General features: G+C 44.5%; 1 protein-coding gene across 1 annotated transcript; it reads left to right on the forward strand.

The window, feature by feature from the left end:
* Nucleotides 1-853: 853 nt before the first annotated feature.
* Nucleotides 854-27,932, forward strand: LOC311007525 (tyrosine-protein phosphatase non-receptor type 14-like). Its single transcript, XM_084000748.1, has 19 exons — nt 854-1,144; nt 3,695-3,870; nt 12,163-12,260; nt 13,614-13,681; nt 13,991-14,061; nt 14,165-14,252; nt 14,411-14,499; nt 14,623-14,710; nt 14,896-14,978; nt 15,166-15,226; nt 15,849-15,927; nt 16,873-17,327; nt 18,026-19,366; nt 21,171-21,311; nt 22,620-22,838; nt 23,952-24,080; nt 24,331-24,565; nt 24,676-24,839; nt 25,559-27,932. Exons 1-19 carry the CDS (start codon nt 971-973, stop codon nt 25,685-25,687), a joined length of 3,888 nt encoding a protein of 1,295 aa, XP_083856874.1. The 5' UTR covers nt 854-970; the 3' UTR covers nt 25,688-27,932.
* Nucleotides 27,933-27,954: the final 22 nt, after the last annotated feature.

Below are 27,954 nucleotides of genomic sequence, written 5' to 3' on the forward strand. Positions count from 1 at the left end.
CATTATGTGCCCCCCCCCCACCCCCCCCCCCCCACATTTGTGTGTGTATGTGTGATCTTACACACTAAGACACTGTATGCTACAATATCTGGCACTGGGCTGTTGTTGGGCAGAGAGAGAGAGAGAGGAGATAAAAAGGAAAAGGAAAGGCCTCCCACACAGGCAGATATGAGACTTAGAAGCTCCATTAGTTCCTCAAAGCCAGCTGCTGGGTTCAGATGGATGTCTGCGCTCTGCTGTTTGATGTCCATTCATCCGTAGCCTTACATCTCTGCCTCTGTCTCCCAGCTTTGCCCGGCGCTGGGCCTCATGGGGCTGGAGAGAGAGCGCAGCTGCCATAACTATAGGATAAAGCTGTCTGTCTGCTACCGTGCCATTCCTGTGTCTGCTAACACTGTAGCACCACCAGCATCACCACCACCACCGTTGCTGCTGCTGCTGCTGCTGCTGCTATCACTGGCTATCCCACAAGTCTCGTCTGTTTTTTGTTTCTGCTTGTTTATGGGAGGTTGGCAGGTTGATAATACTGGGAAATAATGTGTGGGAGTGATTGATAGAAAGAATGTTTTCTGATTAGAGAACCACATAGTTTTTTTTTTTTTTTTTTTTTTACATTCCTGTGGGCCTCAAACATGAAACCTTAAAAGAAATCCACAAACTAAATCCTTCTCTCTCATCCCTCCCTACAGCACCCGTTCTTCCTCCTCCACCCCATCGTCCTCCTCCTCCTCCTCTTCGGGCATCTTTGGGAATGGGCCAGCGCCTTGCCAGGGTGCATCTCTCCACCCGGTGGCGTGGCTGGCGTCGTGCGAGAGTTAGGAGGGCACCGGCCAGGTCATAGAGCCTGCCCGCCCACCACCACCACCACCACCACCACCACCCCCCAACTCTTCTCCACTTGCTCGCTCCCAAGTGACTTCTGACCTTTGACTCGGCCGTGACCCCGTCGTGACCTCCGGCCAGGCCAGCCATGCCCTTCCGGCTGAAGCTGCGGCGCACGCGGCGCTACAACGTCCTGAGCAAGAACTACTTTGTGACACGGATTCGCCTGCTGGACAGCAACGTGATTGAATGCACTCTGTCAGTGGAGAGTACGGGACAGGAATGTCTGGAGGCGGTGGCCCAGAGGCTGGAGCTACGGGAGGTGAGTGGGGACAATGCTGCTACGTGCTACTTCTAGACATCATGTCAGCTGGTATTTTGCTTTTTTCTTTCCTTTTTTTAAATTATCTATCGGGAACGTTCTCCTTTTCCAAAGTAAAAATGATCTGTATAACATTTTTTAGTTGAACCTTTACTTGGTTGTTGCTGTTAATCAATACAAATCAATACAGATAGAGGGAGAGAGGGGGATTACACCCATCAACAGTTCCTTAGCTGTGAATTGGATATGTTTTATTGACATTGTTGGAGGCCCCAACATCTGTGCTTAGTCTCAGGTTTCTCCACGAGCTAATGTCATTGATTATTGACTATTCAATCCATAAGTATTGGAAGTAATAGCAATTGCATTGGAGTTGCAACAAGAAGAACATTTATGGGTGCATCGTCAGACTGTGCAAGGTTATTGTGTGTGTGTGTGTGTGTGTGTGTGTGTGTGTGTGTGTGTGTGTGTGTGTGTGTGTGTGTGTGTGTGTGTGTGTGTGTGTGTGTGTGTGTGTGTGTGTGTGTGTGTGTGTGTGTGTGTGTGTGTGTGTGACGTGTGTGTGTGTGTGTGTGTGTGTGTGTGTGTGTGTGTGTGTGTGTGTGTGTGTGTGTGATTGCCACGCGTCTCTCCCCTCAGCCTGTGTGTGTCTCCCTGCCCTCTTGTGTCCCTCTCCTGCAGGGTCCTTGTCCGTCTCTAACGAAGTGTGGCTACCTCTGTCCTCCTTTCACTCCAGAGGAAACAGATATTGCTCATCCCCCTGTCCCACCACACCCCTCCTTTCTGTCCTCTGTGTGTCTTTTGTCTTGTATTCTTCTATTTATAAGAGCCCTTCATTGAGGTTTATCCGTTACCTCACACTTTTACTCCAAGACGAGCACAGTTTTGCGTGGGCTTTTATTGTTTGTATGCAGTCGTTTGTTGACAGATCGGACGAAGAATGTGTGTGTGTTTGGTTGAAGACTGATTGACTTTGATGGATACGTGTGTTCAAGTTGTGTGTCTGCGCTCGCTGGGGCTGCATACAAAGTGAGAGGGAGAGGCGGTGTAGTTGTGCGTACTCACATACTGTTGTGGTATTTGCCAGGTGTCAGCGATGTTATAAATAAGGAGGTGTGATGCCCTGGCTTCAGCCGCTGTCTGCCTCATCCATGCAGGCTATCTAAGGACTCTCTGTGGTGTGTGTATGTAGTGTATGTCCATCTTTTTCTTTTTTTTAAGTATATTTTTGGGCTTTTTCGCCTTTAATGGTCCATTAAAGGCGAAAAAGCCCCAAAATATACTCCATTATGGATAGTATAGTCGAGAGAGAGACAGGAAATGGGAGGCAGAGAGAGGCAGCAAAGGGCCACCTGAGTTTCGATACAGGGCTGGCTGCAGCGAGGAGCCTCTGCACATACTGAACTGTATGTCCATCTGAATTAGTTGTTTTCATCTTTTATTACTGTTCCGGAGGCCCCCATGAGTGTGTTTCTGCGTCCATTTACGTCTCAGGAAGGAAGGATTGTTTATATTATATGTAAGCGTGTGTGTGTGTGAGCATGCGTGCGTATCCCTGCAGCTGCAGCTTGCAGCTTTATGACTTTCATTTTATAGAGTCAAAACACGCAGATGAAACAGGTGTGCTTACCTCTCCCTGATTCCAGTGAAACACACGCCACAGACACAGCGCTGATCATCAAACATAGTGTCTTTCTAAATTACATGGTTGTCATTTGTAGCGTGACGGATAAAAGTGTAAAAAAAAAAAAATTCTACACACAGGTAACAACTGGTAGCGGCATCATGTTGTGTAATTGACTGTCACTCACACTTGCATTGCAGGTGATTCTTTAACATCTCTGCCGGGCTGCTGCACGCCATTTGTTTTGACTGGAAATTACAGTGACAGGGACATGCCGTGATTTCCTCATGTTGAAAATCACAGCGTGCTGACACCTGCCCTCAGATCTGCATTTACAGGCGTCCGTGCGCCTCAAGAACATTATCCGATCAGAAACATCAAATTTTACGGTTCATATAGTGAGTCACAGCTTGGCTAATGGCTGGCTACTAGTCTAAACTGTTTCGAGCCCCTCTGCTGAATAAACCTTGTAATCAATACAACAGGATTCACATGAATAATTTCTATGAACAGCTTTATTATACCACCTTTTTTGCTCCTCATTCAGCTCTTGTGTATAGTATATCAGTCTCCAGAAGAAATAATGTCATTTGGATTAAGTGAGACAGGATCATTGGCTATTCCTTTTCTCCCAGGGTAATCTTACTGGTAATGGCTCTAGTGTAATATTCATTTTTAATGGAGTTACACTGTTGACGTCAAAAGGTTTGATCAGATTTGAAGGAGAAATACGTGTTTGTTGCATTTCAGCTGCTATGAATCTCCTCTCTGTTAGCCTCCATTTTTCTCAATGATTTTCTCAACTCATCTCCCATTTTCCTCCTACAAACTTCCATTTCTTCTGTTTGCCTCTTCTGTTTGCCATCCATCTGTCACTCGTCCTACTTTAACCTTGACTGCCCTCTTCGTCTCTCTCTCGCTTCCAGACCCATTACTTTGGACTGTGGTTCCAAGGAAAGACTCAAGCCCCGGCCCAGCGCTGGGTGGAGCTGGAGAAACCCCTCAAGAAGCAGCTGGACAAGTTTGGCAATGAGCCGCTGCTCTTCTTCGGGGTCATGTTCTATGTGCCCAATGTTTCCCGCCTGGAACAAGAGGCCACGAGGTAAAGAATCTCCAGACACTACACGCAAAAGCCAAAAACACTCAGACACAGCAGCTGTGCTTCGGGCTGTATCAGAGATACAACAGAGGACACTCACCATTAATGCAGATGTCTGCAAAACAAAACCACACCAGATGTTCTTCATGTCAGTTTGCTCTTCTATACATTTGTTTACTGCCAAGTTAAAAGTATTCTGTCTACAAAGAAGCCTGGTGTCTTTAAAGGTAGCTGCTGTAGTGTTTTCTTTAGTAGATAAAATGTAAACTGGCTTTAATGCACCTTCCATATCCCATATAGTCACAGCCACATGAGAAGGAAAATTATTGGAGCTTTTCTGCCTTTTAATTGCTGTGATATTTATGTCATAACAGAATAGCACAGAAAATGTTGTTACTTCCCCTAGATGTTGCATTTTTCTTTGACCCCATAAACATTAATGCCTAATGCATTATTATTTGCATAATTATTTCAGGGAGAAGTCAACATAGTGGCTTATTCGCTATTTATTAGCTTAGATAGATGTGGAGATTGATGCTATTCTCTTGTCTGTGGGATAAATATGGATTTACAGGCAGCAGCTCGTTAACTAGTTTAGCTTAGCATAAATACTGGCAGCGGGGGGAAACAGCTAGTGTGGCTTTCCCAGAAGACAAAAATGACCATCTGTAAAGCTCATAAATAAGCTTTAAATATGTTGTAGTTTAATACGAACGAAGTATACAGTTTTGGGTTTTACAAGTTTTGTGTACGGGTTATTATTCCCCCTTCTTATCATATTCATGTTGATAATAACAGAGATATCAGAGAGGAGTATTGAATGAGCGGCACAAAGTGAATGACTGTATCGACACTTTGCTGTTCGGACTCAGCAGGTCACGGACGGATACATTTACATCAGCAGCAGCTCTGTCCTAATACCACACTGAGCGTCTACACACACGTTTATGTCTGTGAGTGCGTGTGAGAGTGTGAATGAGCACGTTAGTGAGCTGTGAAGAGGGCATCCAGGGGTCAGTGCGTAGTGGACAGTCTGCCATCTCAGATTCCTTCTCATCCTCACACACACACACACACACACACACACACTAACACACACACACGCACTAACACAGAATCGCATTCTGCAGGTCTGCTTCGCACTGAGCTGGTGAATTTGCGGCTGCTGCCTCACTGAATGTGGGAAAGGTCGATTTCAGGTCACAGCTTGATGTTTTAATACTAAGGTGTGTGTGTGTGTGTGTGTGTGTGTGTGTGTGTGTGTGTGTGTGTGTGTGTGTGTGTGTGTGTGTGTGTGTGTGTGTGTGTGTGTGTGTGGTAACCATTCATACTGTTGTTTATGTAGCAATTTTGAGAGGCAACACCAGATATGCTGTTTTTGTGTTTCCACTGACAGTAATGTTATCAATATCATCAGGTGTCAGTGGACGACCTGATGCACTTACTGCGTGTGTGAGGAAGAGGTGGTACTGGAGTGTGTGTTCGTGTGTGTGTGTGTGTGTTATACAGAAGCCAGGATCTGCTCTGGTAAAGGGATGGTATTCCAGGAATCCCCTGCGGGCTTTTACGGCATGTGTGTGTCTGTGTGTGTGTGTATGGGGGGTTATGGGGTTGAAGGGGTTATGATGGGGCCTTAGGGGCAATTTAGGGAACAATGGTCGCCTCTTTTTCTCAAGCCCCCTCTCTTTCTCTTACAATCCCTGTACATAGTGTCACCCCTACTCCTTCTTTATCAAGAGCAGATCTCCCCATCACTCTCGTCGCCACATTTTCACTCTCTTTCCTCCCCATCCCCTCATCCTCCTTTTCTTGTTCCCTCGCTCTTTCTCTTCTTATGTTAGTCAGGAATGTTGGCACAGCCGTCCAGCGTAGGAGGCGGACCACACATTCCTCCCAGCAAAAGTGCTGGGGGTAAAAAAAGAGGGGGGTAGGTGGGGGATGTCTGGTTTACAAAACACACACACACACGCACGCACGCACGCACGCACGCACGCACACACACACACACACACAGACTTACACTCACTCACCTCACACACCTCGCACACTCCCCCAAGAATCCTCTCAGAAGCCAGCTGCAGCCCTGTCAGAGGAGTTAGTCACAATACACCACATTGTAAGAACATACACGCTCCCCGAGGCAAGCTTCTCCAAAAGCCCCTTCCCTTTTTTTTTTTTTTTTTAACTCCACATGAAGTTAAAAACCATTTTACAACTTTTTTTTAATGTAATAAAGTTCAAGACATTTTTATTACCCATTACCTCTAACGAAGTGTTTTACTAAATATCTTTTATAAGCATTTTTTGTCTGTACTTTCCTATGACAACTCCATCTGTCACAGTGGGAAAGAGCACAAACAGCCCTCTTTTTTTTATTTTTTTTTTACATTTATTGACTAAAGGTTGATTTGGGTCATATCCAGTGAAGCAGTGAAGCTTTGTCGTTGTTTTTTCTACACACCTGGTCTGATGAAGGGAGGGGGAGGTGAAGACTGGATTTCGAAGGAAGAATGACAGAGGCAGAGAGGAAGACAAGTGGGGACAGAGAAAGTGAAAAAGTTTGGCAGCAGGACTTGGCTTTGGGTTTGTACCTTGTTATTTATGTGGTTTGAACTCGCTGCCCGCATGTGTTTTTTCGCTGGAACGTATACATATTTATGTGTCCGCGCGGAAAAGTCTGTTTGTGCCTGTCTGTAAAAACAGAGAGGGAGGGGTTTATTTGGTGTTTAGGCCACTGCTTTTCTTTCACAAAAAACTATATGAGGAAAGTGACTTTTAAAATGAAAATATTGCTTCTTACCTTATTACTTTACCCAAAATGTATGTCATTATATATGTAATACGTTTTTTGATATTTATAATCAATCTTCTTTATCTAATGGGATCTATATTGACTGATATTATTTTAATTATTTTTCTATTAAAATTCCCATAATAAAAGAAAAAAAGATTTAATTAACTGAAACCAGATTAAACGATTTTAGAAATAAATTCATTCAAACTTTATTGCCAGAAACCACAACGACAGTTAAGTCTGTCTCTTCTGAGTTAATGAGATTTACTGAGAAAAGTAATGTGAGTTTTATAATGTGGTCGAGTCTTTTGATGTTCAGCGTTTGACTGATGTGAAACCTGACACTGGATCTCCCTCTCTTCCCGTCGTCCATCCATTCATCTGTTTCTCCTTCGCTCTCTTCCTCCCTGCATGCAGCTGTGGAAATTACCCAGAGCAGGGGGCTCAGACCTGTGTGTGTGTGTGTCTGTGTGTTTGCTGGCTGAGTATTCACACCAGTAATCCAAGAAAACTGGATCCCATGTAAACACTATGCTCCAGTCATGCTCCTGTAGTTTTAGTAATCGTGGTCTCGTGTTGTCAAATTACTAAACCATAAACACTGTAATCAGAGAGATCCAGTGCATGCATGTCTGAGATCATTCAGGTGCCTCCATGTGTTTATTTCCAGACACTCTAAAGCTACATACAGTCTTCTTCTCTATCATACCTACAAACGTTCATTATATCTCTAAAATAACTGGAGGGGAAAGATGAGTTGTAACCAGACAGTTAGAACTATTAACTCATTGTTACTTTCACTTTAGCTCTAATTGAATAGACGGTTTAGTTCTGTTTCCATAAAAACAAAACTACTGCAGAAACAATGGCACAGTTTCAAAGCAACATACCTTGATGGCGGCAAGTTGAACTGCAAATAGAACCTCATGCATCATAGTCAGACATATTTAGACACAATGATAGTTTTATCTACCTATGTAAATATACAAGTTAAAGTAATGCTGAACTCAGTAGTGGTCATAATGTCCCCAGTGAGTGTTTTGGTGTAGGGGGACAAACTTGTTTTATTTATGTAGAGGCAGAACAGCTGCGTGTTTTGTGTATGTGTGCGTTTTTGTGTGTCTTCTTGAACTTGTGTAATCCCAGACTACCTATATATTACTCACTTGTTCCTAGATATACTGTTTCACCACTTTGCTTTTTAGCTTCCTGAAAAAAGGCCTCTTTGGATTTTCACTACACGCACATCTTGCAGAAGGCGAGGTGTAGCGTATGTGTGGGTGAAACCCTCTGTTCCCTCTGTCTCACTGATTCGAGGGAGGGGCGATGTGGCCCAGGGAGAGAAAGTGAGGAACCTAAACAGAGAGCTGTTGACCAAAGTGAGGCCAGCTGGCCTCAGCAGCCCCCAAGGCTAACAGCACCAACAGCCTTGAAATCCTAGCTTTGTTCAGCTAGTTACCACACACACACACACACACACACACACACACACACACACACACACACACACACACACACACACACACACACACACACACACACACACACACACACACACACACACACACACACACACACAGCTGTACTGTGTTGTGCCCCTTGCTGATTCAACACATTTCAAAGTGAAATCCTCCTGCCTCCCACACAAGCTGTCTGGACCCATCCTGGGGGCTGAGGGGGGTTGGTCATGGTCATACCACTGCAGAGATGGGGTTGGGGGTGGGGGGGATAAGGCATATGTACACACGTACGCACACTCATGCATGCATGCACATATGCTCACAGGATTGTTGTCCAGGCCACTTGGACATCTGGCAGCGCGTCTTGAGCGAGGCTTGAACATGCGTGGGCATATAAAGGGCTCTTTGTGCCTGTGCGGCTGCCTGGAGTGCCAGCAGAGTACTCTGCCATGCTGGAAGTCACAAGTAGCTCCAAGTAAGGAGCGCTGTGTACCTCATGCCTGTGTATGCATGTTCACCTGTTATTGCGGCACGCTGATGTCATTCTGACATACATGCCAGGTGTGTGCTGCTATAAGGACGTCTTTGTGGGCGGCTATGTGTCGGCTAAATGAGCAGTCGTCCATGTGGCAGAACACATAATAAAAATCTGTGAAATAAATAATTCCACTATTAAAAAATAAAAGCCTTTGCATTTGTTTAGCTGCTCAAATGAGATTATGATGTCACTTAAAGGGATAGTTCAACATTTGGGCAAATTGGCCCATTGCCATAATCCCTATAATCTTAGGAAATGCAGAGACTGCTTGCCGAAAAACTGCCCTCGACTGGAACGCGCATCAGCGGTTTTGCATGAATTTACCTCTAAAACAACTCCGTCTCGCAATGTTCTGTTATCTCATAGCGTGGTGAATGTGCAGGTCACAACTTGTCCACGAGAGTGTTTTGGAGTTGTTGGATTGTGTATTTGATGAGGGAAACCAAAAAATCCCATTTGCCTCCGTAGCATAGCTCTGGCCAGCTCGTGTCTCTGCTCCGCCGTTCTAAAAATAGCTTGCACCAACATTTAAAGGTAACGAACCTACTCCTAAAACTATAGGCATTGTGGCAATGGGCCAATTTGCCAAAATGTTGAACTATCCCTTTAAGGTCGTTGGAAATAACATTAGTAAAACTTGACAATTTATGTTTTTTTTTGTCACTGATCACAACCTGTAGACAAATACAACTTGTGTTCTGGGGTCACAAGTTTGTCTTACGGGTCAAAAACCCAAATTGTTGAGAACCGCTGTTCTATGTTTTGTGGCTGTTTTTGTTTAATTCTGGCCTTCCCATGAGGCGCACCATGAAACTTCTTTCTCCTGCCCCGCCGCTATCACGCTTTCATTTGTTCATAGTCATTTCAACAGTTTACCATCCGCCTCTTCACCGCTGGCCTTGCATTATGTATAAACACCATCGTGATGTTACCATTGAACCTCAGGACAAAAACCAACCACTGTCAACCTCAACGTTTCCCTGGACCCCATACGGAGAGCGCTGGGAAAACATTGAGAGTTTGTAAAAACAAAGTCCACAATCATTTGAAGGGTTTTGTGTCCCGCAAGGCTCCTCCTTCTCCAGACCGCATCAGGCCCCGCCCCCCCCCCCCCCCCCCCCCCCCCCCCCCCCCCCACCCCCACCTCCCCTTCTCTCCACCCCATCCCATCCACTGCAGCCGTGGTGGTTGGGGTTGGCTAATTAGAGGGTTGCCACGGGAACGGAATGGCAACTTAGCCAACGGGTGTAATGACAGGGTGAGGGAGGAGGGCGGGGTCAGATTATAGGCCCGGGAGTAGGCTACGCTGCGAGGAGTTCAAAAAAGAAAAGCAGAAGATGAAGAAGAAGAAGAAGGAGAAGGAGAAGTGGGGGGCGAGGGGGAGAAAATGGTGAAGAGAATATGAAACATGAAAGATGTGAGAAGATAAAGCAAAGTGGAACTATAAAGCAAGCTGGATAGTAGAAAGAGCAAGAGCAAAAAAAACAAAACAACCAAAAACGAAGTATTAACTCAAGATTTTATAGCTTTTTGAGGAGGACGAGTGAGTTACGAAGCACGTATAATTCAGTGGTTTCAACCTAGAGGTTTGTGTACCCTGGCATGCACGCTTCCACTTGGGACTCTTTATGACTGTGTGTGTGTGTGTGTTGGTGTGTGCATGCGGATGTCAGAAAAGGTGTCTCAGAGCCCACATTGAAAAGACTCTGAGCCTGCGGTCTCCATGGCAACAAACAGGAAACGGGGCACCGAGCACCAAAGTTTTCTTGCAGCCGAGCCCGGTCACCCTGACAGTTCTCTCTTTCCTCCTGTGTGGCCACTCCATTCTTTTCAAAAGACAAACATCCACTTGGACCGCGGCTAAAAGTGGACAAAAGCAGCTCAGAAACCTAAGGAGCGTTGGTGTGTTTCAGCCTCTCTCTCACACTCTCTCTGGGTTTTGGGACTCGCATTGGGACTTTGCATTTTGTGAGGACTGAGAGAGAGAGAGCGCCCGACAATCTGAGCCGTGTCATCATATCAGCTTACACTTGGCAAAAGCGCCTCTGCTCAGAAACCACAGGGCACCGAGGCTCCGTTCGCCTTGCGTTTGCAGCACAATTATAATACTTCTGTCCAGCTGGTGTTGGTCCTACTAAAGATTAAAATCGGCCATTATTAGTGTCATTCTCGCTGTTGGCTGAAAATTTATAGGCCCATAAAATCATTTTGTTTAGCCTCTCCTGGTATACATTTGGCATTCCTCTCAAGTCAAAAGTGAGTCACTGGTATTTCAAATAGAGGTGATTCACTCATTCCTCACTTGGATTCTGCAACAGGCCGCTCTGGCATTGTTTTTACCGGCTAATGCTGTTGCCAATACTGTCTTGACGCATACTTTCTGTTGCACAAACCAGGAGCATTTAAGAATATGTCTCTCTGCGGTGTCTCAGTAGATGTTTGCAATCCTTCAGTTGCTAATGCGAAATGCCTTAAGCACAGCTCTTCTTACTTTCTTTGGAGAAATGTGTCGAACTGAGACCCATCATGTTTTCCACCTCCATATTTCTTTTTTTTTTTTTACATAAGTGGTGTTCAGAGACAGTGTGGCTAGTAGGAAAAATAACACTGACTGCCAGTCGAATTCTGGTGAGTTCCTGGGAGCCAATAAGAGTCGCCTGTTCTACCACCCACTTAGTCAGACTTCTTCTACAGTTCAGTTGTTGGTAGAAAGGCTGTGGTATGCAGTCTGATATGTACAAACAAGAAGATGAAATGCTGGCGTGCTAACATGCCCAGAATGAAATGTGAACATGCTGATGTTTTTGCAGGCATGTTTACCATATTCACCATCTCAGATAAGACTTCTTACCATGCAGACATTTGCTACATTTCTCTGACTCATGCTGGATTGCACCAACACAGTTTAATCTAACCTAATATTAGCTCTAATCTGAGTGAAGTAAAACTAGGTTTATCCAGGTTTAAAATTAAGACAAGCTCTGTTGCACCAAGTCAAGTTAAACTTGGTTTAGTGAAGCCAAGTTTGTTTATTTAAACTTAGTTTAATTGATAAGGACAGGTGTGCATCTGAAAATTAAAAAGAGATCATTGTTGCTATCTTGCTAAATAAATGCTAATTTGCAGCTGCCATGTTTAACATTTGACCCAATCCCTATGTTCAGCTCCAGAACGATTTCATTCCAACTTGATAATTAAACTCAAGTGGGTTAAATCTGTCTCTCAGTTGTGTTTGCAGTTAAAACTCCACAATTGGAAATGTTAAAGTTAGCTGGAGATATCACAGTTTAAATTTAAGGATTAACGTTGTTGGTGCAATCCAGCCTGAGCATTGATGGGAATATACAGGTATCTCGTCATGCACAGGAGAAATGTGGAACCTTGACCTTGATGATTCATACTCTGGGAAAGCATGAGTAGATACTGCATGTCACCAGTGTGGCTCACTTAAATGTGATTCTCTCGTCTAAAATAAACCCCTGTCTTTCCTTCTTTCTTTCTAGGTATCAGTATTACTTGCAGGTGAAGAAGGAAGTGTTGGATGGACGTCTCCACTGCACAGTAGAGCAGGGCATCAGACTAGCAGGCCTAGCAGTACAAGGTAACACACACACACACGCATGAACAAACATCTCATGTGAATAATCTAGTGGAGGGAGACAGACGGCACAAGAGAGAAAGAGTGAGCACAAACTCACACTTTCTCAGGTCATCTTGACTTCACTACCTAATATGGCTGCATACCACTGGGAGAGCCCAGTCCACTTGAGTTCCTATGGTATCAGTCTTAACACACACACATATACACACACACACACACACACACACACACACACACACACACACACACACACACACACACACACACACACACACACATGCACAGCCTCACTCCATCTTCTTGGACTTGTTCCTGGGTGCTGTCTGTGTCTCAGGGGGGAATGTAAACAGACTGTTAGCTTATCACTAGCTCCAAGGTTAGCCTCGGTAGCATCAGGAAGACTCTTATCTGTCGGGAGGCGAGGATCCTCCGCTGCACCTCCTTTTGTCGGACAAACAGCAGAGCAGTACTTAGGATGCACTTACAGGCCCTATCAGAGGCACTGAGCACGTTGTGGAGGTGGTGTTTTATTTGCAGTGAAGCCCACAGCAGAGTAATTACAAGAAATGAGTAACAGATCTGGGATTAATTAACTGGCTACTTAAGATACCTGTTGGTTAATTATGCTAACAAGTTGCTTCTGATTACTCTGGATCAGGCTGCTGGCCTCAGTAAAAATATACAGTTACTCATCCCTGCACAGAAATGTAATGAGATAAACCTTGGCTTAGCTGTTTTAGCTGCTTTGTTTATTATTTGTTGGTAAAACAGAGGGGATTTGATCTTTATGAAGACAAATAGAATATGATCTTTTAGTTAGGTATTATTTGGAAAGACTTATTTACCTGACCTGTTGAGTTTTTTTTGTGTGCAAGCATCTTTGGCACAAATGCAATAGGTTACTTCTGAGGAATTAATGTTGAATTAATGACAAGGAAGCTTGATAGCTAATTTATGAATAGGGGGTGGGAGTAAATAAGTTTCACTTCTTCCCACTCCTTTTTGGATATGAAAAAGAAAAAACAAACAAACAAATTATCTTTATTTTCCAATTAATTTTTTTTTTCATGTGTTGTCTTTGCAAAGTATTTATTTGTTATGTCTGTCCATTACTGTATTATTTTTTATTTCTTTTAACATGTTCGAAATAAACTTTAACTAACTAATGTTGAAATATGAAAGTAATGAAAGCCAATAAAAATGGTAATAATAAAAAAAAAAAATATATATATATATATACACACATACAGTACAGTGTATATACTGTATATATGTAATGTATACAATTATATAAAATGTGTCTTGAATAAACTGTCTAATTCTATAAATTGTTTATTTGTGTCTTTCTTTTAGCTGACTTTGGAGACTTCACTCAGTTCATGTCTCAGGACTTCCTCAGGGAGTATGTGCTCTTCCCGGTGGTGAGTACCTAAACTGTTGCCGTTCAAATATGTGTTTTGAGTGTGTGTGTGTGTGTGTGTGTGTGTGTGCGTGTTGCCTCAAGGCACACATTCTTGTGTCACCTGTGTTTCTCCTCCCTCTGCATACCTCACTGACAGGCAGATAGCATGAGCAAAAAAAATCTGCACAAGAGTTCTTCACTTTACTTTTTCTTCACCTGACCATCTCTTTAATCTCCATCCCCTGTTGCATGTTTTTCCTTTGTATTTATTTATTCCATTCTCATTACTCCCCATCTCATTTTTCTGCCACTCTGTATTTTCTCTCAGAAGTGGCCTAATGGAGACGAGGTGCTGGAGGAGTGGACGCAGAAAGTTGCTGAAGAGCACAAGAGCCACTGGTACGGTCAGCGTTATTTCATCCTAAATGTGTAAGACGTGTGACAGAGAAACAGATTCAGAGACAGTGACGCTCCTGTTCTTGTATCTGCGTGTACTTTCTAGTCGAATGCAGGCCGCTGAAGCAGAACTGCTTTACATCAAGGAGGTAGAGAAACTGGATGGTTTTGGCCAGGAGAGCTTTGCTGCTAAGGTATAAAAATTACAAATCACGCCCAGCCTCCCACACACACACACACACACACACACATACACATACACATACACATACACATACACATACACATACACATACACATACACATACACAGAGTAGCCTGTGTACTAATGATGTTTGTTCTTCCTCCACAGGACAACTACACCAACGACATTTTCATTGGTGTATCCTTCGTTGGCGTGTTTGTCAAACACAGAAATGGCAGATCCATCATGGCCCACAAGTGAGTTTGAAAATGATTTTTGACCCAATTTGTGATTCAAATACATGAAGATGCAAGAAAATATGAAATATTTTGTGTGAGAAACTTAATTCCATGTGTGCATTTTGTGTGTGTGTGATACAGGTGGAAGGACATTGGTACCATAGCACACAACAAGTCAGCCATCACAGTGGAGATAATGAGCAGAGACGACACCATCATTTTTCACATGGTGAGTGTTGTGTCTGGAGGTGGCAAATCCTTCCTACAAGGTTTCTAGTGGGAAGTGCAACAACGTAAAAAAAAAAAAAAAAACGCACATTCACAGGGGCACATTCAGTCTTCAGTGTCTATAAATATAACCACAGTGTTAATTTGAGATATCAATGTTTTCCTTTCTGTGTTTGTCTCTGCCAGGAGGATATGGAAATGGCCAAGTACATCGCTCGCCTTTTCACGGCCAGACACAAATTCTACAAACAGAACAAGATCTGTGCAGAGTGAGTCTGGAGGCCACACAGGGAGGCCGTGTGAAGGCCAACGGAACATTTAAATCCCTCATTATCAGTCATTTCATTTTCCAGTCGAACCCTAACCCTATAACATTTTCAGATTTATCGTGCATTGATGCAGAGTTCACTGTGCCAATCATCTTCTATGTCACCTAATGCGTCTCTCCCTCTTCAGGCCCACTCACTCACCTGCACCAATCAGGAGGAGACCCACTTGGACCCACCGCCTCTCTCTGGTACCGTCACAAGCATTTGCTCTCTTTGATATGGTTTAATACCACTTGTTATTGCTCAGCGGTTTGACGCGGGCCTGTTTATTATTGCCTCTGGCCAGTATAAATGAGACCAGAAGCCTGGAGATGGAGGGAGAATTTGGGAGGGAAGACAGAAACGGCCCGTGGTTAGAGATGTGACCCTGCTCTCCCACTCAGGGCAGCTCTTAATTGTGCCAGCGGAGCCTCGGTTTTTAACGTGCGTCGCTGGTTTTGGTGGGTGTTGTTGGAAAGTTTGCAATGGGTGTTGCTTGGTCTGATTTCCGGTGCGACAATGAAGGCAGTGATTTGTGCGTCTCCTTCCCTGCTGGCCAGACAATGGCCAGGCTAAATGTGGCACAATGACTGCTCAGTCGGTCCAATCGAGTGCTCAGATGTCTCTCTGGAGAACCGCAGCCAGTGGCGTTTGACAACTCCACGGCCCTCGAGTAGGTCTGAGTCAGTCGCAGTCACCTGTCGTGTAGGTTGTGAGTTTGTGACATGTTGAAGTTTATTTCAAAGGCTGATGCAATGTTAGCAAATTGTGATGACATGGAATTATTACATCTTCTTAACTGTGTTGCATTGAATGTGTTTCTTCATCCAGTCACGTCCCCAGTCCTGTAACTTCCAGTCAATGCATTCCCAGTATGGAGAGCATTATCAGGACACACAGAGCTCTCAAGGTAGGTGACACACACGCACAAACACAGACAAACACAAGCACATTAAAAGCCGAGTTCCAGCTCACTGCTTCAACCACAGCGTGATTTACGATTTCTGCCTCCCTCATAATAACTGAAGCGTTTCAATGGAGCTAATTGTGTCTTTCCCATCCAGCGTGTGACTCACAGCCCCATTTGTATTTTAAACAATCTCCCAGCCAATTAGAGTCCCAACGTTAGGGGCGCAGGGACCGTGACCTCAGGGCGAGCCTCGCTCTTTTTATTCACACGTTTGCACACCCGGCCTTGCCTTTTAATCCGAGGAGGTTCAGTCATGTCGGCTTGACGGTAAAACAGAGCGTGTGGAAAAAACATTCAGGGTGTGCTGCTTGTGCGTGGGTGTGAGATCATTCTGGAGTGTGACCTCAGGCAGCACACTCCATTTGTGTGGATGGGGATTATGTAGTGTGTCTGCCGGCTTGTGGGCTGGAGATAGTTTCACACGAGATGAGAGAATGGCCTATTTGTCAAATAAAGAGCAATAACTTGCATACCGCTGTCTCCTTTCATTATGCTGGGAAAAAAATAATCCCACAGAGCAGTAGAGCTCTAAGATGGTTAACTACTGGCAGGAAATGTTTACATATTTTACTCTCCTGTGCAACCAGAAACAAACAATGATCATTTTTGCCACATCACAGACACTTTAAGGAAAGACAACACAGTATTCACTGCCGTACTTCAACCGTAACAGCTGAGAGAGTTGAACTACTGGAAAACAACAGAAAGGCCTTTTGTATGAGATTGGCTGAATGACCTGTCAAGCATCCTTGCTTTAAAGGTCAAAACTGAGAATTTCATGCAACAGCTTTAAATCATGAAATTAGATTTAGTGTATAAATGGCTTTAAAGCTGTTCTCTGTATTTCTTATTAATTTCTTCTTCCTCCCTCCTTTTGCTCTCCAGACAGCATCTTCCATGACGACCCCTACTACAAGTCGGAAACCAGTCTGGACCTTCCATTCAGAAACGGCACCGTGCCCAACGGCAGCATGTACAGCAGCCCCAGCCTCAGCTCCCTCAACCATTCCCAGACGTTCATCCCACCCTCGCCCATATCCTCCAACCTCAGCATCCCCGGCAGTGAGCTCATGCGCACCGACTACATCCCCAGCCACCGCCACAGCGCCATCATCGCTCCGTCCTACCGGCCCACGCCCGAGTACGATGCTGTCATGCGGCAGAAGCGCCACATGCTCCCCGCTCACCATGATCTCCACAGCCAATCACTGCGCAGTCTGAACATCAGTAATGCCTGTGCTTACCGTCAGCCTGAAGCTCTGGTGTACAGCCAGCCAGAGATGAGGGAGAGGGGCCCTTACCATGGTCTGGGGCCGAGCCCCGGACCCTACACACCACAGGTAGAGGCCGATTCTCTTTTTTTGTAATTCACTTTTTATTAGTTTTCAGCAAGAAAATACATACAAACAAAGCTCAAACAGAGCCTCTAAAGAACAAACAAAAAACAAAACAAAGACAAACAAGCACACAGAGGGAATCTAACAGAGACGATATACTGTACCTACACCAATATGAATATATGCATACAAATGATGACTGGTGACAAAAGTTAGCCTAAGGGTGCAACCCACCATTGTATCAAGATGCTGTGGTATAGGGGCCCCATATTTTCATGTATAAGTCTTCCTTGTCTTGCAATCCATAACTAAGACGTTCGTAGAAAGCAATCTTGGCCATCTCATCGAACCATTCTTTCACCTGTAAAACTTATTTTGTTGTCCAGTGTCGCAGTACTATCCTGCATCCAGTAATAAGTGCTGTTCTACACCATACCGTCTGGTGGACAGTTAGACCACTTCATTTTGGTAACACACCTAATAGACAAAGCAGTGGTTGTTGTACCAGAGTAGAGGACATTACAGTGTTAATAAAGGAGATAATCTTAGACCATAGTAAGTCTATCACGGGGCATGAATATGTAATAATAATAACATATGAACAAAAGTAGAGGCCGATTCTCTAAGTAAACTGCACCGCTCTTTGATTTCCTTCTTCGATTTTTCTACATTTCACATCTTTGTCACTGTGTACCTTGCAGATCAGCTACAGTAAGCCAGTGTCCCACGGCCCTCACCAGGGGGGACCAGCCAGCAGCCAGGGCCCCTGTCATTCACCCTGTGTGAACGGTGGCGGAGGCGGCGGCGGGGTAGGAAGCTCCATCTCTCACACCGTCAGCACACCTGAGCTGGCGAATACTAAACAGCAGGGGACCAACGCGGGGAGCTACGCAGCTACAGCCAATATGCTGAGGAACCACATGTCGCGCCCGCCTCCGCCGTACCCCTCCAGCTCCTTCCGCCCGGCCACCAGCACGCCGGACTTGGCCAGCCACCGCCACCGCTGCATCGGGGGCAGCAGTCCGGAGCTGGTCACCCGCATGGTGCAGCTGTCGGTCAAGACCTTCCAGCCGGACAGCTCGGCCGTGGTGCATCAGTCCCTGCAGGAGGTCAGCGAACCGTTGACTGCAGCTGCTAAGCACCGCTCCACTCTTGGCAAGAGACACAGCATGGAGGTGATCAGCAGCATGAGAGGCGGAGGAGGGGGAGGAGGGATGGAGGGCTTGGTGATGAAAGGCATGAATGCTCCGCTTCATCGGAGGAACACTCTCAGAGAACATGTGATGCCGCCTCAGCCTCAGCCTCAGTCCATTCCTCAGCCCCAGCCCCAGACCGCTCAGTCGCAACCTCAGCCGCAGCCCCAGCCTCCGCCTCAGCAGCCCAAGGAGCTGCCCATGCAGATGCCCGCTGCCCAGAAAGCGCCCGAGGCCTCCGTAGCGCCACCTGCAGCCGTGGCCTACCAGCATCAAAAGACTCTTTCTAATGCGACCATGCTCATTCACAGTAGTGAGAGCGAAGAAGAGGAGGAGGAGGAGGAGGAGAGGCCTGAGCTGGACGTTCAAATCCCAGGCCTCAACGAGGACATCAGCATCAGCGCTCAGCTGCAGGCTGCTCTGGCTAAACTGCCCAACAAGCCCCCTCCCGAGTACCCCGGTCCTCCCAGACCAACTAGCAGCGCTCAAATCCGCAACCACACCCACAATCACAACCACACTCACCACCACAACCACAGTCAAGGACCACAGAGCAACCAGGGACCCATGGACCCAAACCAAGCCCAGGGCCGAGTCCACAAAACTGGGCAGAGCCAGGGCGGCGGTGGGCCTGGAGGAGGTGGTGGTGGCGGTGGTGCAGGTGCTGGTGGGACGCTGACCCGAGGGGACCAGGGTGGGGTGAATGGAATAGTTTTAGGTCCATCCATCTCAGAACCAGACCTGACCAGTGTGAAGGAGAGGGTGAGGAAGGAGCCAGTCAAGGAGAGGCCAGTGTCAGAGATGTTCTCATTGGAGGACAGCATCGTGGAGAGGGAGATCGCGCAAAGGGTAAGACAATCTCTTATTGGTCCAACTTTCAATACCCCTTTATTCATAGTTTAATTGAAGCCTGTGCCAACATTTATTACTACACTGATTTATCCATTTCATTTTGTGTCAGTCAACAAAAAAGGATTTAATAGCATTCATTCAGAGTTGCTTGAATCGGAAAATCCTCTTGGTTATTGGGTAATGACAAGCATGCATTTAGGAATTAATAAAAGCAGTTTTCCTGGAAATCAGTTTGATTTGTATGGTTGACAGTGAGATAACATGATAAGAGAGAGATTCTGTGGCATTTATATGATTTACAAAGAGTTTAACATATCACACCCACACAGGGTTAGCAATATACAGCTGGTTAAATGATTTTAACTGTGTGGCATTGTATCAGTGCTCTGTGTTGACTGATGCACAAGTTCAGCTGGTGAGATCTGTATCTATAATATGGGAACATCTTTACAATCAGTCGGCCAACATTTGATGACTCTAACTTTTCAAATGTGAGGAATTTCAGTTTTTCTTTGTATAAGAGGATTTGATATTGTATTTTTTTTTTCAATGTGAACAGAATACCTCTAAAAAAAAATAGCTTTGACAATTTATGATGATGATTATTTTTCGATATTCAGAATAGAGAATAGAATCAACATTAATGTTGTATTTTGGTGTGAATAACTGGCTTGTATCATTCTGCATCTTTGTGATGATAATGGCATTATGATCTAATCCAGACATGTAAGAGTAATTGAACAGAAATATGAGAGCTGACCATCATCCTGCCATCATCATACTGGTGCATTTTTAAATGTTGCAGTCTGTTGTTTGCTTGCTGGTTTCATAGCTCCTGATTAGCAGTAATCCGGGGTTCAGCACCTGAGAGGGTAGCACTAGGTTCTGAGTCGCCCCATGCAGCTAAAGCCCTCATAAATCCCTCAGATTATTCTTTGGGTTAGGTGTTCTTGTGTATGTCGGCTCTTTGTTAAGGAGCAAACATTTGACACAGCGCCAGGGTCCAGGTATAAGTTAAATCATATAATCGCCTGCCTCACTTGGTTGTGATAAACCTCGGTGTTCAAGACTGACCAGGTGTGGCCCGTCGATTTGAGCTCAGAAAAGTGTTTTGTCTTTTCTTCCATCCGCCAAAACTCCAGAGCTAATATCTGCTATTGATACCAGCTGGTTGAGCTCATACATGGAGGGCTCCCCCCGGTGACCCCCAAGCTGTTGTTTTGACAGTCCCACAGGGGGCGTGAGGACCGTGGAGAGGGGAAGGGTGGAGCTGTCCTGGAGGTTTAATAGCATCAGAGATTAGGAGAGGTAATCCTCGGAGGAAGGAGCGGCCGCGCAATGTGGGTCAGAGTTTGGTCGACAGAAAAAGAGTCGGGATGTGTGCTGGGAGGAAGAAGAAGAAGAAGAAGAGGCTGAGGACGTAGGTGGGGATAAACAAAGGGATGAAGGAATATGTGAGAAAGGACAAAACAAGGAAGAAAGGAAAAGTTGAAGGCAATGAGATGGATAAGAAGGTACAAGTCTACTCTTAATAGGCTTTGTATACGGAGGCTTGCTAGTTCACACTTTTGGACAGAATACAAGGGGATTGGTACGGCCAAGTTTGCCCTACAAACAGGACGCACACACACACACACACACACACACACACACATACTCACATGCACATGCACGTCAAATTCTCCCCACCCACTTCCGTACACGCACACATCTTGCAGACTCGGGCCACGGCAGGTCAGTCAGTCTCACAATGCTGCCGGTACCTGTAACCATGACCCCGGGATTTTCCTCTCTCTTGAAGACGCTGGAGAGACAGAAGATGTCCGTGGACTCCATGAAGAGGCCGCTGATGATGGCCGCCCTCAACGGCCTCCATGTGGGCCGGATGCCTGTCCCCAAGAGTGCAACGGAGGACGGCGCCAAGGCTGCTACCGACGAACGGGTAAGTCGTCTCTCCTCTCTCGGATGCTGTGTCGCAAGATCATGGATTGAACTGTTTTCGCTTGTTTTACAGATTGACAGTATAGACAGTGTGACTAACTGTGGAGGGATTATTTTATGAAATTATGATTGAATCTGCTTGCTCCTATATTACAGTAGCTCAATCTGTATCTCCTTGGGGGGAAAAAATAGGTTCAATTCTATGAAACTTAAGGTAACAAACAAGCTTTTTGTTTTACTCACTTCAATAGATTCTTGTTTGTTTAGATTTTTACAGATTGACAGTATGAACTGTTGAGTGATTACTTAATGAAATTATTATTGAATCTGCTTGCTCCTTTATTACAGCAGCTCTTTCTGTTATCTCCTTGGGAGAAAAAAATTAAGGTGCAATTTTATGAAACTATAGGTAACAAACAAGCTTTTTGTTTTACTCACACTCACAAAATGCAAAGGAGCGAACACATTTTAATAGATTCTTGTTTGTTTTGATTTCACATCCTTTGTTTAACTGGCATTTTCATCTCTCTACACAACATCATTGGAAATGAGCTTCACTGTCAATAATCTTCTATTTTAGATCATAATAAATAAATAAATTAAGGCTGGAAATAGCAGATTCAGATTCATTGTCTTGTTCAAATTAATGATTGATTAGTGGTGTCTGTTTAAACGGCTCTCTCAGAGGTGAAGAAGTTCAGGCTGTTTGGCCAATAGTCGATAACCGTGAAACTCCAAAAACAGCCCCCTGATAATCACATTAATTTAATGAATTCCACTTCCCCGGTACTGTCTGTTTGCTCTGCTTTTGAGTGCAGAGATGTGAAGCCCGGTCTTTGTCCCCGCTGTTGCTAAGCTAATGGGGGCAAGCCCTAAGTGGGCTGTGGAACGCGTGGCATGGTGGTGCTTATCGCCTCCGGGCCCGCTGGTATGTTAAGAATGTGACCCGGGAGAGAGAGAGAGGGATAGAAAAAGAGAGAAAGAGAGATGCTGGTCTCTCAGACATGACTGGCCTAATAAACACGTCCCCCCAGCAGGATGAATAACACCGCTGCATGTCCTGCTTTTTTTTTTTTTTTTTTACAGCTGTGTTGATGCTTTGTACACGGTTTGAGTCAGTGTTCAGTTGTCACTTAAGAATTGTGGACACATATTTTAATGAGATTTCTGGATTCTGCCGGGCTGAATAGCCTTTTAGGTGTGGTGGAATGTAAACGAATAAAAGCCCTTTGGTTGCATCGCTTGGTTTTCAATGGCTAACCCCCCCCCCTCCTCCTCTCCTCTCTTCTCTTCTTCTCTGTTTCTCCAGTGTAAGACCTTGGAGCTGAAGCTGGAGGAGGAGCGGGTCTTCACTGAGTACGAGCAGGTGCCCAAGAAGAGGCCGAACTGCGTCCTCACCACCGCAACTCTGCCCGAGAACACAGAGCGCAACCGTTTCCGTGACGTCGTTCCTTACGAAGAGAATCGCGTGGAGCTTGTGCCCAACAAGGAAAACAACACAGGCTACATCAACGCCTCGCACATCAAGGTGTGATATCTGATGGTTTGCATACAACACACTGTCCTTTGAAGCCCATGAATCTCCAATGATGTAAACATGGGAACCTGAATTTGAAAATTCAATTTAAATGTATATAGAGGTGTGGTATAAATTGGTGGGAAAAGTCACAAATTGCTTTATAAAACTCAGGTTTACACGTGCATCAGTCTCCAAATGCTTTGCCCTCATGTGCATCATACAATATAAATAGAATCAAAGGATATAAACTTGATACATTCAGCTCTCTGCGAGTCATTGTTGTGGTCGTTTTCTAAGCGGGGAATGGCTCGGAGGAAAGGATGAAAGGCAGCTATTGAAGGCTGTTTGGGCCTTTAAGCTCACAGAGCTTGTGGAATTCCCAAAGAATGTGGTCCAAACTCCAAACCCTCTTAAGTCAACCTGAGCTGCTCTCACTAGCCCCTCTATTCATGCTTAGTTGCAAACGGGGTGTGTGTGTGTGCGCATGAGTTTGCGTTTCGTGCGGATGCCTAATTGCGAATCCGGTGTAAGAGTGCGATCACCACACGGAATCGCTGCCTATCACGGTGTAACCCTCTTACTCCCCCCCCCCTCCTTCTGTCATTTAAGGTAGCTGCCACAGAACAAAAGGCCTTGTTTATTCCCCATCCATCTCCTAATACTGTGTTTACAGTCACGAGGCGGCCCCGAGGAATCGGCCGAGACATGCTCATTATGTAATGGCTCTGGAGTCTCTGGCGGGAGCGTATCGAAGACGAGAAGAGTTTTCAAGTGCCGTGTGTGGCCTTATGGTTATTAATGAGGGGTAGCGACGGAAAGTTAGAGGAGAGGAGTTGATAGTTTTATAAATGAGAGAGATGTGGTGCCACTGTGGTCAGAAGTCAGAGGTGTTTACACTGCCCTCTAGTGGAGGACGACATTATTGTCGGTGCTTTAAATGAGCCGTAAAGAAAATCTATTTTAAAATGTAAACTCATTCATTCTTTGGCTAAGATGTATATGAATTGTATTTAGTTTAGATTTCGACTTTGTTCACTGGATTTGTGTCACTTTAATCTGCATGTGCACTAATTGATCGTTAATAAATGTGTATGTGTGTGTCTTTTGTGTGTGTTTTCCCAGGTGATGGTCAGAGGGGAGGAGTGGCACTACATCGCCACCCAGGGCCCGCTCGCCAACACCTGTGCCGACTTCTGGCAGATGGTCTGGGAGCAGGGGGTCAACGTCATCGCCATGGTTACTGCAGAGGAGGTACCCGCGCGCACAGATGCACACACATGGCGCACGCAGATGTGGATATTTTTCAGCGGCCGACAGCTGGTGTTTGTCTGTGTGTGAGAAATACGATGCCAGTGAGAGTGTGTGTGTGTGTGTGTGTGTGTGTGTCGCCGTGCCTTTGTGTTTGTGTGTGTGTATGTATGTGCACACAAACCCATCTCCTTCTGCCTTGCCCTCTGCTCCAATCACCAATCAATCCTCATCCTTCATTCTCTTCATCCAGGAGGGTGGCCGGTCCAAGAGTCACCGCTACTGGCCCAAACTGGGCTCCAAACACAACTCGGCCACTCACGGAAAGTTCAAGGTGACCACCAAATTCCGTACCGACTCAGGATGCTACGCCACCACGGGGTTAAAAGTCAAACACCTGCTGTCTGGCCAGGAGAGGACGGTCTGGCACCTGCAGTACACCGACTGGCCTGAGCAGGGCTGTCCTGAATATGTCATGGGATTTCTCTGTGAGTGTGTCATTATAATCATCACTATCATCTGTTACCGGGGGGTTACTGATGTCGTTTGTTTTCAGTTGTTATTCACAGTTATTAACGTTTCCTCCTTTTTCCTGCAGCCTACCTGGAGGAGATCCAGTCTGTAAGGAGACACACTAACTCCATGCTAGACACTTCAAAGAGCCCCAATCCTCCTGTGGTGGTGCACTGCAGCGCCGGCGTGGGTCGGACCGGCGTGGTCATCCTCACAGAGCTCATGATCAGCTGCCTGGAGCACAATGAGGTGGGTGGATGGAGTCAAGAGGCAGGGTCGCAAATTCAAGAGTCTGATTTGGCTCTGGTTTAAGTTTAAGTCATTTCTAGATACTTTTATTTTGACCCGAAATATATATCATTCAACTTGAAGAACATGCACAAAAGACTTTTATTTTGTAAAAGTTGCTTTTAAGAAATCAGTTACTCAAACTAAAAACACTTGCTTATCCTTTTTTTAGTACAAAAAGAGGGAGAAGCGAGCACTCACCCAAAAAAAGGATAAAACTTAAGGAGGTGCATGGCTACAGCAGTAACTGAAAAGGGGAGGAAAAGCCTACAATAAAAATTTGTCATGAGTCTGATGGCTTTTCCTCCCCTTATCCTTTTTTAAAAATATATGTGGACCAATGGAAGAAATGACGCACCGCCTAAGGCTACAGGAAGCTCAGTTCCAAGAGAAATGAATGAGATGGACAATATTTATGACTGAACAGCAACAAAACAAAAAACCTGATTGAGTAAAAGAAAATGGAAAATGGACAGATTACTTTGATAGTGACTCCCATGTGTTAATTTGTTTTTGTATTTCCTTGTATTAATTGAGTTGTTACAACTGTATAAAGGAAAAATTCTCTATAAAAATTAAAGTGAAAAAAAAATATATATGTGGACCAGATATATCCAGGTACTGTATGTCCATTTTTTATTCTCTCTGTAAATCTTCTTCCTCTCTTCCTTTCTCCTCAGCCGATGGAGGTTCCCGCCATGTTGTCCGAGCTGAGGCAGCAGAGGATGCTGATGGTCCAGACCATCTCCCAGTACAAGTTTGTCTACCAGGTCCTCATCCAGTTCCTCAAGAACTCGCGCCTCATCTGAGCGCAGACCTTACGTGACGTGGCATAAACATGAAAATGGTACTTTAACGCAAGCATGAGGACTGATACGGCGGAGTTAAACAGATGGCGTCGGTTTGAAGCAGATGCAGTTAGAAGCAACTCACTTTGATGTTGCGTTTTCCATGTGGCAGTTAATGGTTATGAAAATGTGTCGAGTTTGCGTACAAACTCACCTCATGGGAGGAGAGGATTCGGGCTGTAGTGAAAGTGATGACCGTTTCTCCCAGTCAAGTGTGTTCACATTTCATTCTTTGATCCCCCCTGGGGTTTTGGGGGACCTGATCTTTCTGTGTAAGAGCAGACATGTTTGTGCGTTCTCTCTGCACGAGGTCAGGTGAATAAGCAGCTTATCTTTCCCGCAGGCGTGAACGTGCATGTCTGTCTCCGTGCCCTGAGCGTGTGCTCCTGAGATTCCTTCGGAAATATCTGGAGAAATCAAGTGTCAGTCACACTTTGCCTGTCTGCTACTTTCCTCCTTCATTATTCAGCCGTTAATAGAAATGGCATTATGCTGCATGAACAGTAGGTGGCAGCAGTATTATTACTAAACTCGACACTCTCAAAGAGTTTGCCAAACAGAAATAACTCTTCAAATCACTGTTCTAAAATGTTCCTTTATTTTTTAACAGAATATTGATTAATACAGCAGATATTTACTTCAACATTGTAACAAATGTTTTTTTTATTTATTTCTATCAAGAGTGAGGTCACATTTGCCGTAGAACAGAGCATTGATGAGCATGTTGATCTTTTCAGACTTGTCTTAATTTTCCTATATTTTCCAGAGAAGCCTTCCTTGTGAATGCCATGAGGGTTCCCTTTGACTTTTCTTCAGTTTAAATATTTCTATTGAGATCCCACCGCCACATGCAAACATATACAAAGTACATTTCAGTCATTTGTTTTCTTTAATCGCAGCTCCTTCAAAACAAGTGTCTTGTTACATTTTATTTTTTTTACCTAAAGGCATTTCAAAACACTTTCTGATGAATTGGAGATAATGTATACATATCATTTCAGTTTGCATATGCAGTGAATAGAAAACTAGATACAGCATACACTGTATCATGACGCCTTATTGAAAACAAGAAGCTGCCTGAGTTATTCTTGTTCTATGGTCCTGAATGGGTTTGATAAACTTGTTATTTTAACCTCCAAAGATTAAATCTTTAAATCAGTATTTTACAGGTTATGTGTTGAGGTGAGCACAACGTAAACACAAGTCATTTACCTAACTCTCAGGTAAAGATTTGGCAGTGGGAGAATGCTGATGTCTTGGTTTATTTTTGAAGGATAATAGTTTAGTGACACAACTGTCTTTTTCCACAAAAAGACAGCTGTTTCTACTGACCTGATCCAAACCCAGTAGATTACTGTGTTGCCAAGAATCTGAATCCTGTTTATAAATTCACCTTCTGAAGATTTTCCTTCTACATCTTACCCTAAATATACTTTTTTTTTTTAATTGTAATGCAAAGCCTGCCGTGTCCAAAATAACTTTGTACATAATGGGCATGTAAGAAAAAAAGATTTCTACAAATGTTTTATATAGTTAATTTTTTTTTTTTTTTGACTTGGTACCCTAAAAATACCGCAACATAATAAACTATGCATGCATTTTTATATTTCAATGTATATATTCTCAGATAAGTATAAGCTTTATGCTCTCTTGACATGTAAGTGTTTTGTTGCACTTCAGTTCTTTGTGACAGTATTTTCTCACACGGCATTCCACTGTTTGTTAATATTTAATTTTTCCCTTTTTAATTTTTAATTTTTTTTTATTTTGGCAAAATTCCCAAATACGTTTCAAAGTATGTGTACATATGTTTTGTATATGCGTTTTCAGTGCATCAAGTCTTTTGTTTTTCTCTCCCCAGACATGTATGAAGCTGTCGTACTTGCTTATTATGCAATAAAGCCTTATTTTCTTTACTTTGGCCATGAATTAATTTATTTAGGCATTATTAGAAATCAGTTTCTCTTTTTTCCACTGGTATTGTGTGTGTTGGAGAGGGTTTTTCTCACAGTGCTGGAGACATTAGTTATAACAGAGCTGTCACAGAAGGTGTTAATGCAAACACAGTCCTCTCTCCCAGCCCTCTTGTTGAGGCCTCGGCACATTCTGCAGCTTTAATAGGCCCCTTGTGGTGAGGCAGCTGTCCTGACTGGCTGACAGCGACTTGGTTGCGCTGACCTTCTACACGTAAACGTAAACATCGTGACTGATGCTGATATTGTATTTAT

This window comes from Trachurus trachurus (genome assembly GCF_905171665.1).
Source record: "Trachurus trachurus genome assembly, chromosome: 24".
NCBI lineage: Eukaryota > Metazoa > Chordata > Actinopteri > Carangiformes > Carangidae > Trachurus > Trachurus trachurus.

Excerpts from the sequence above, each read along its gene's own strand:
- LOC311007525 (XM_084000748.1), top strand. The coding sequence starts at position 971 with ATGCCCTTCCGGCTGAAGCTGCGGCGCACGCGGCGCTACAACGTCCTG. Across the intron at positions 1,145-3,694 it reads AGAGGCTGGAGCTACGGGAG|ACCCATTACTTTGGACTGTG; the intron begins GTGAGTGGGGAC and ends TCTCGCTTCCAG. Across the intron at positions 15,227-15,848 it reads GGACCCACCGCCTCTCTCTG|TCACGTCCCCAGTCCTGTAA; the intron begins GTACCGTCACAA and ends TTCTTCATCCAG.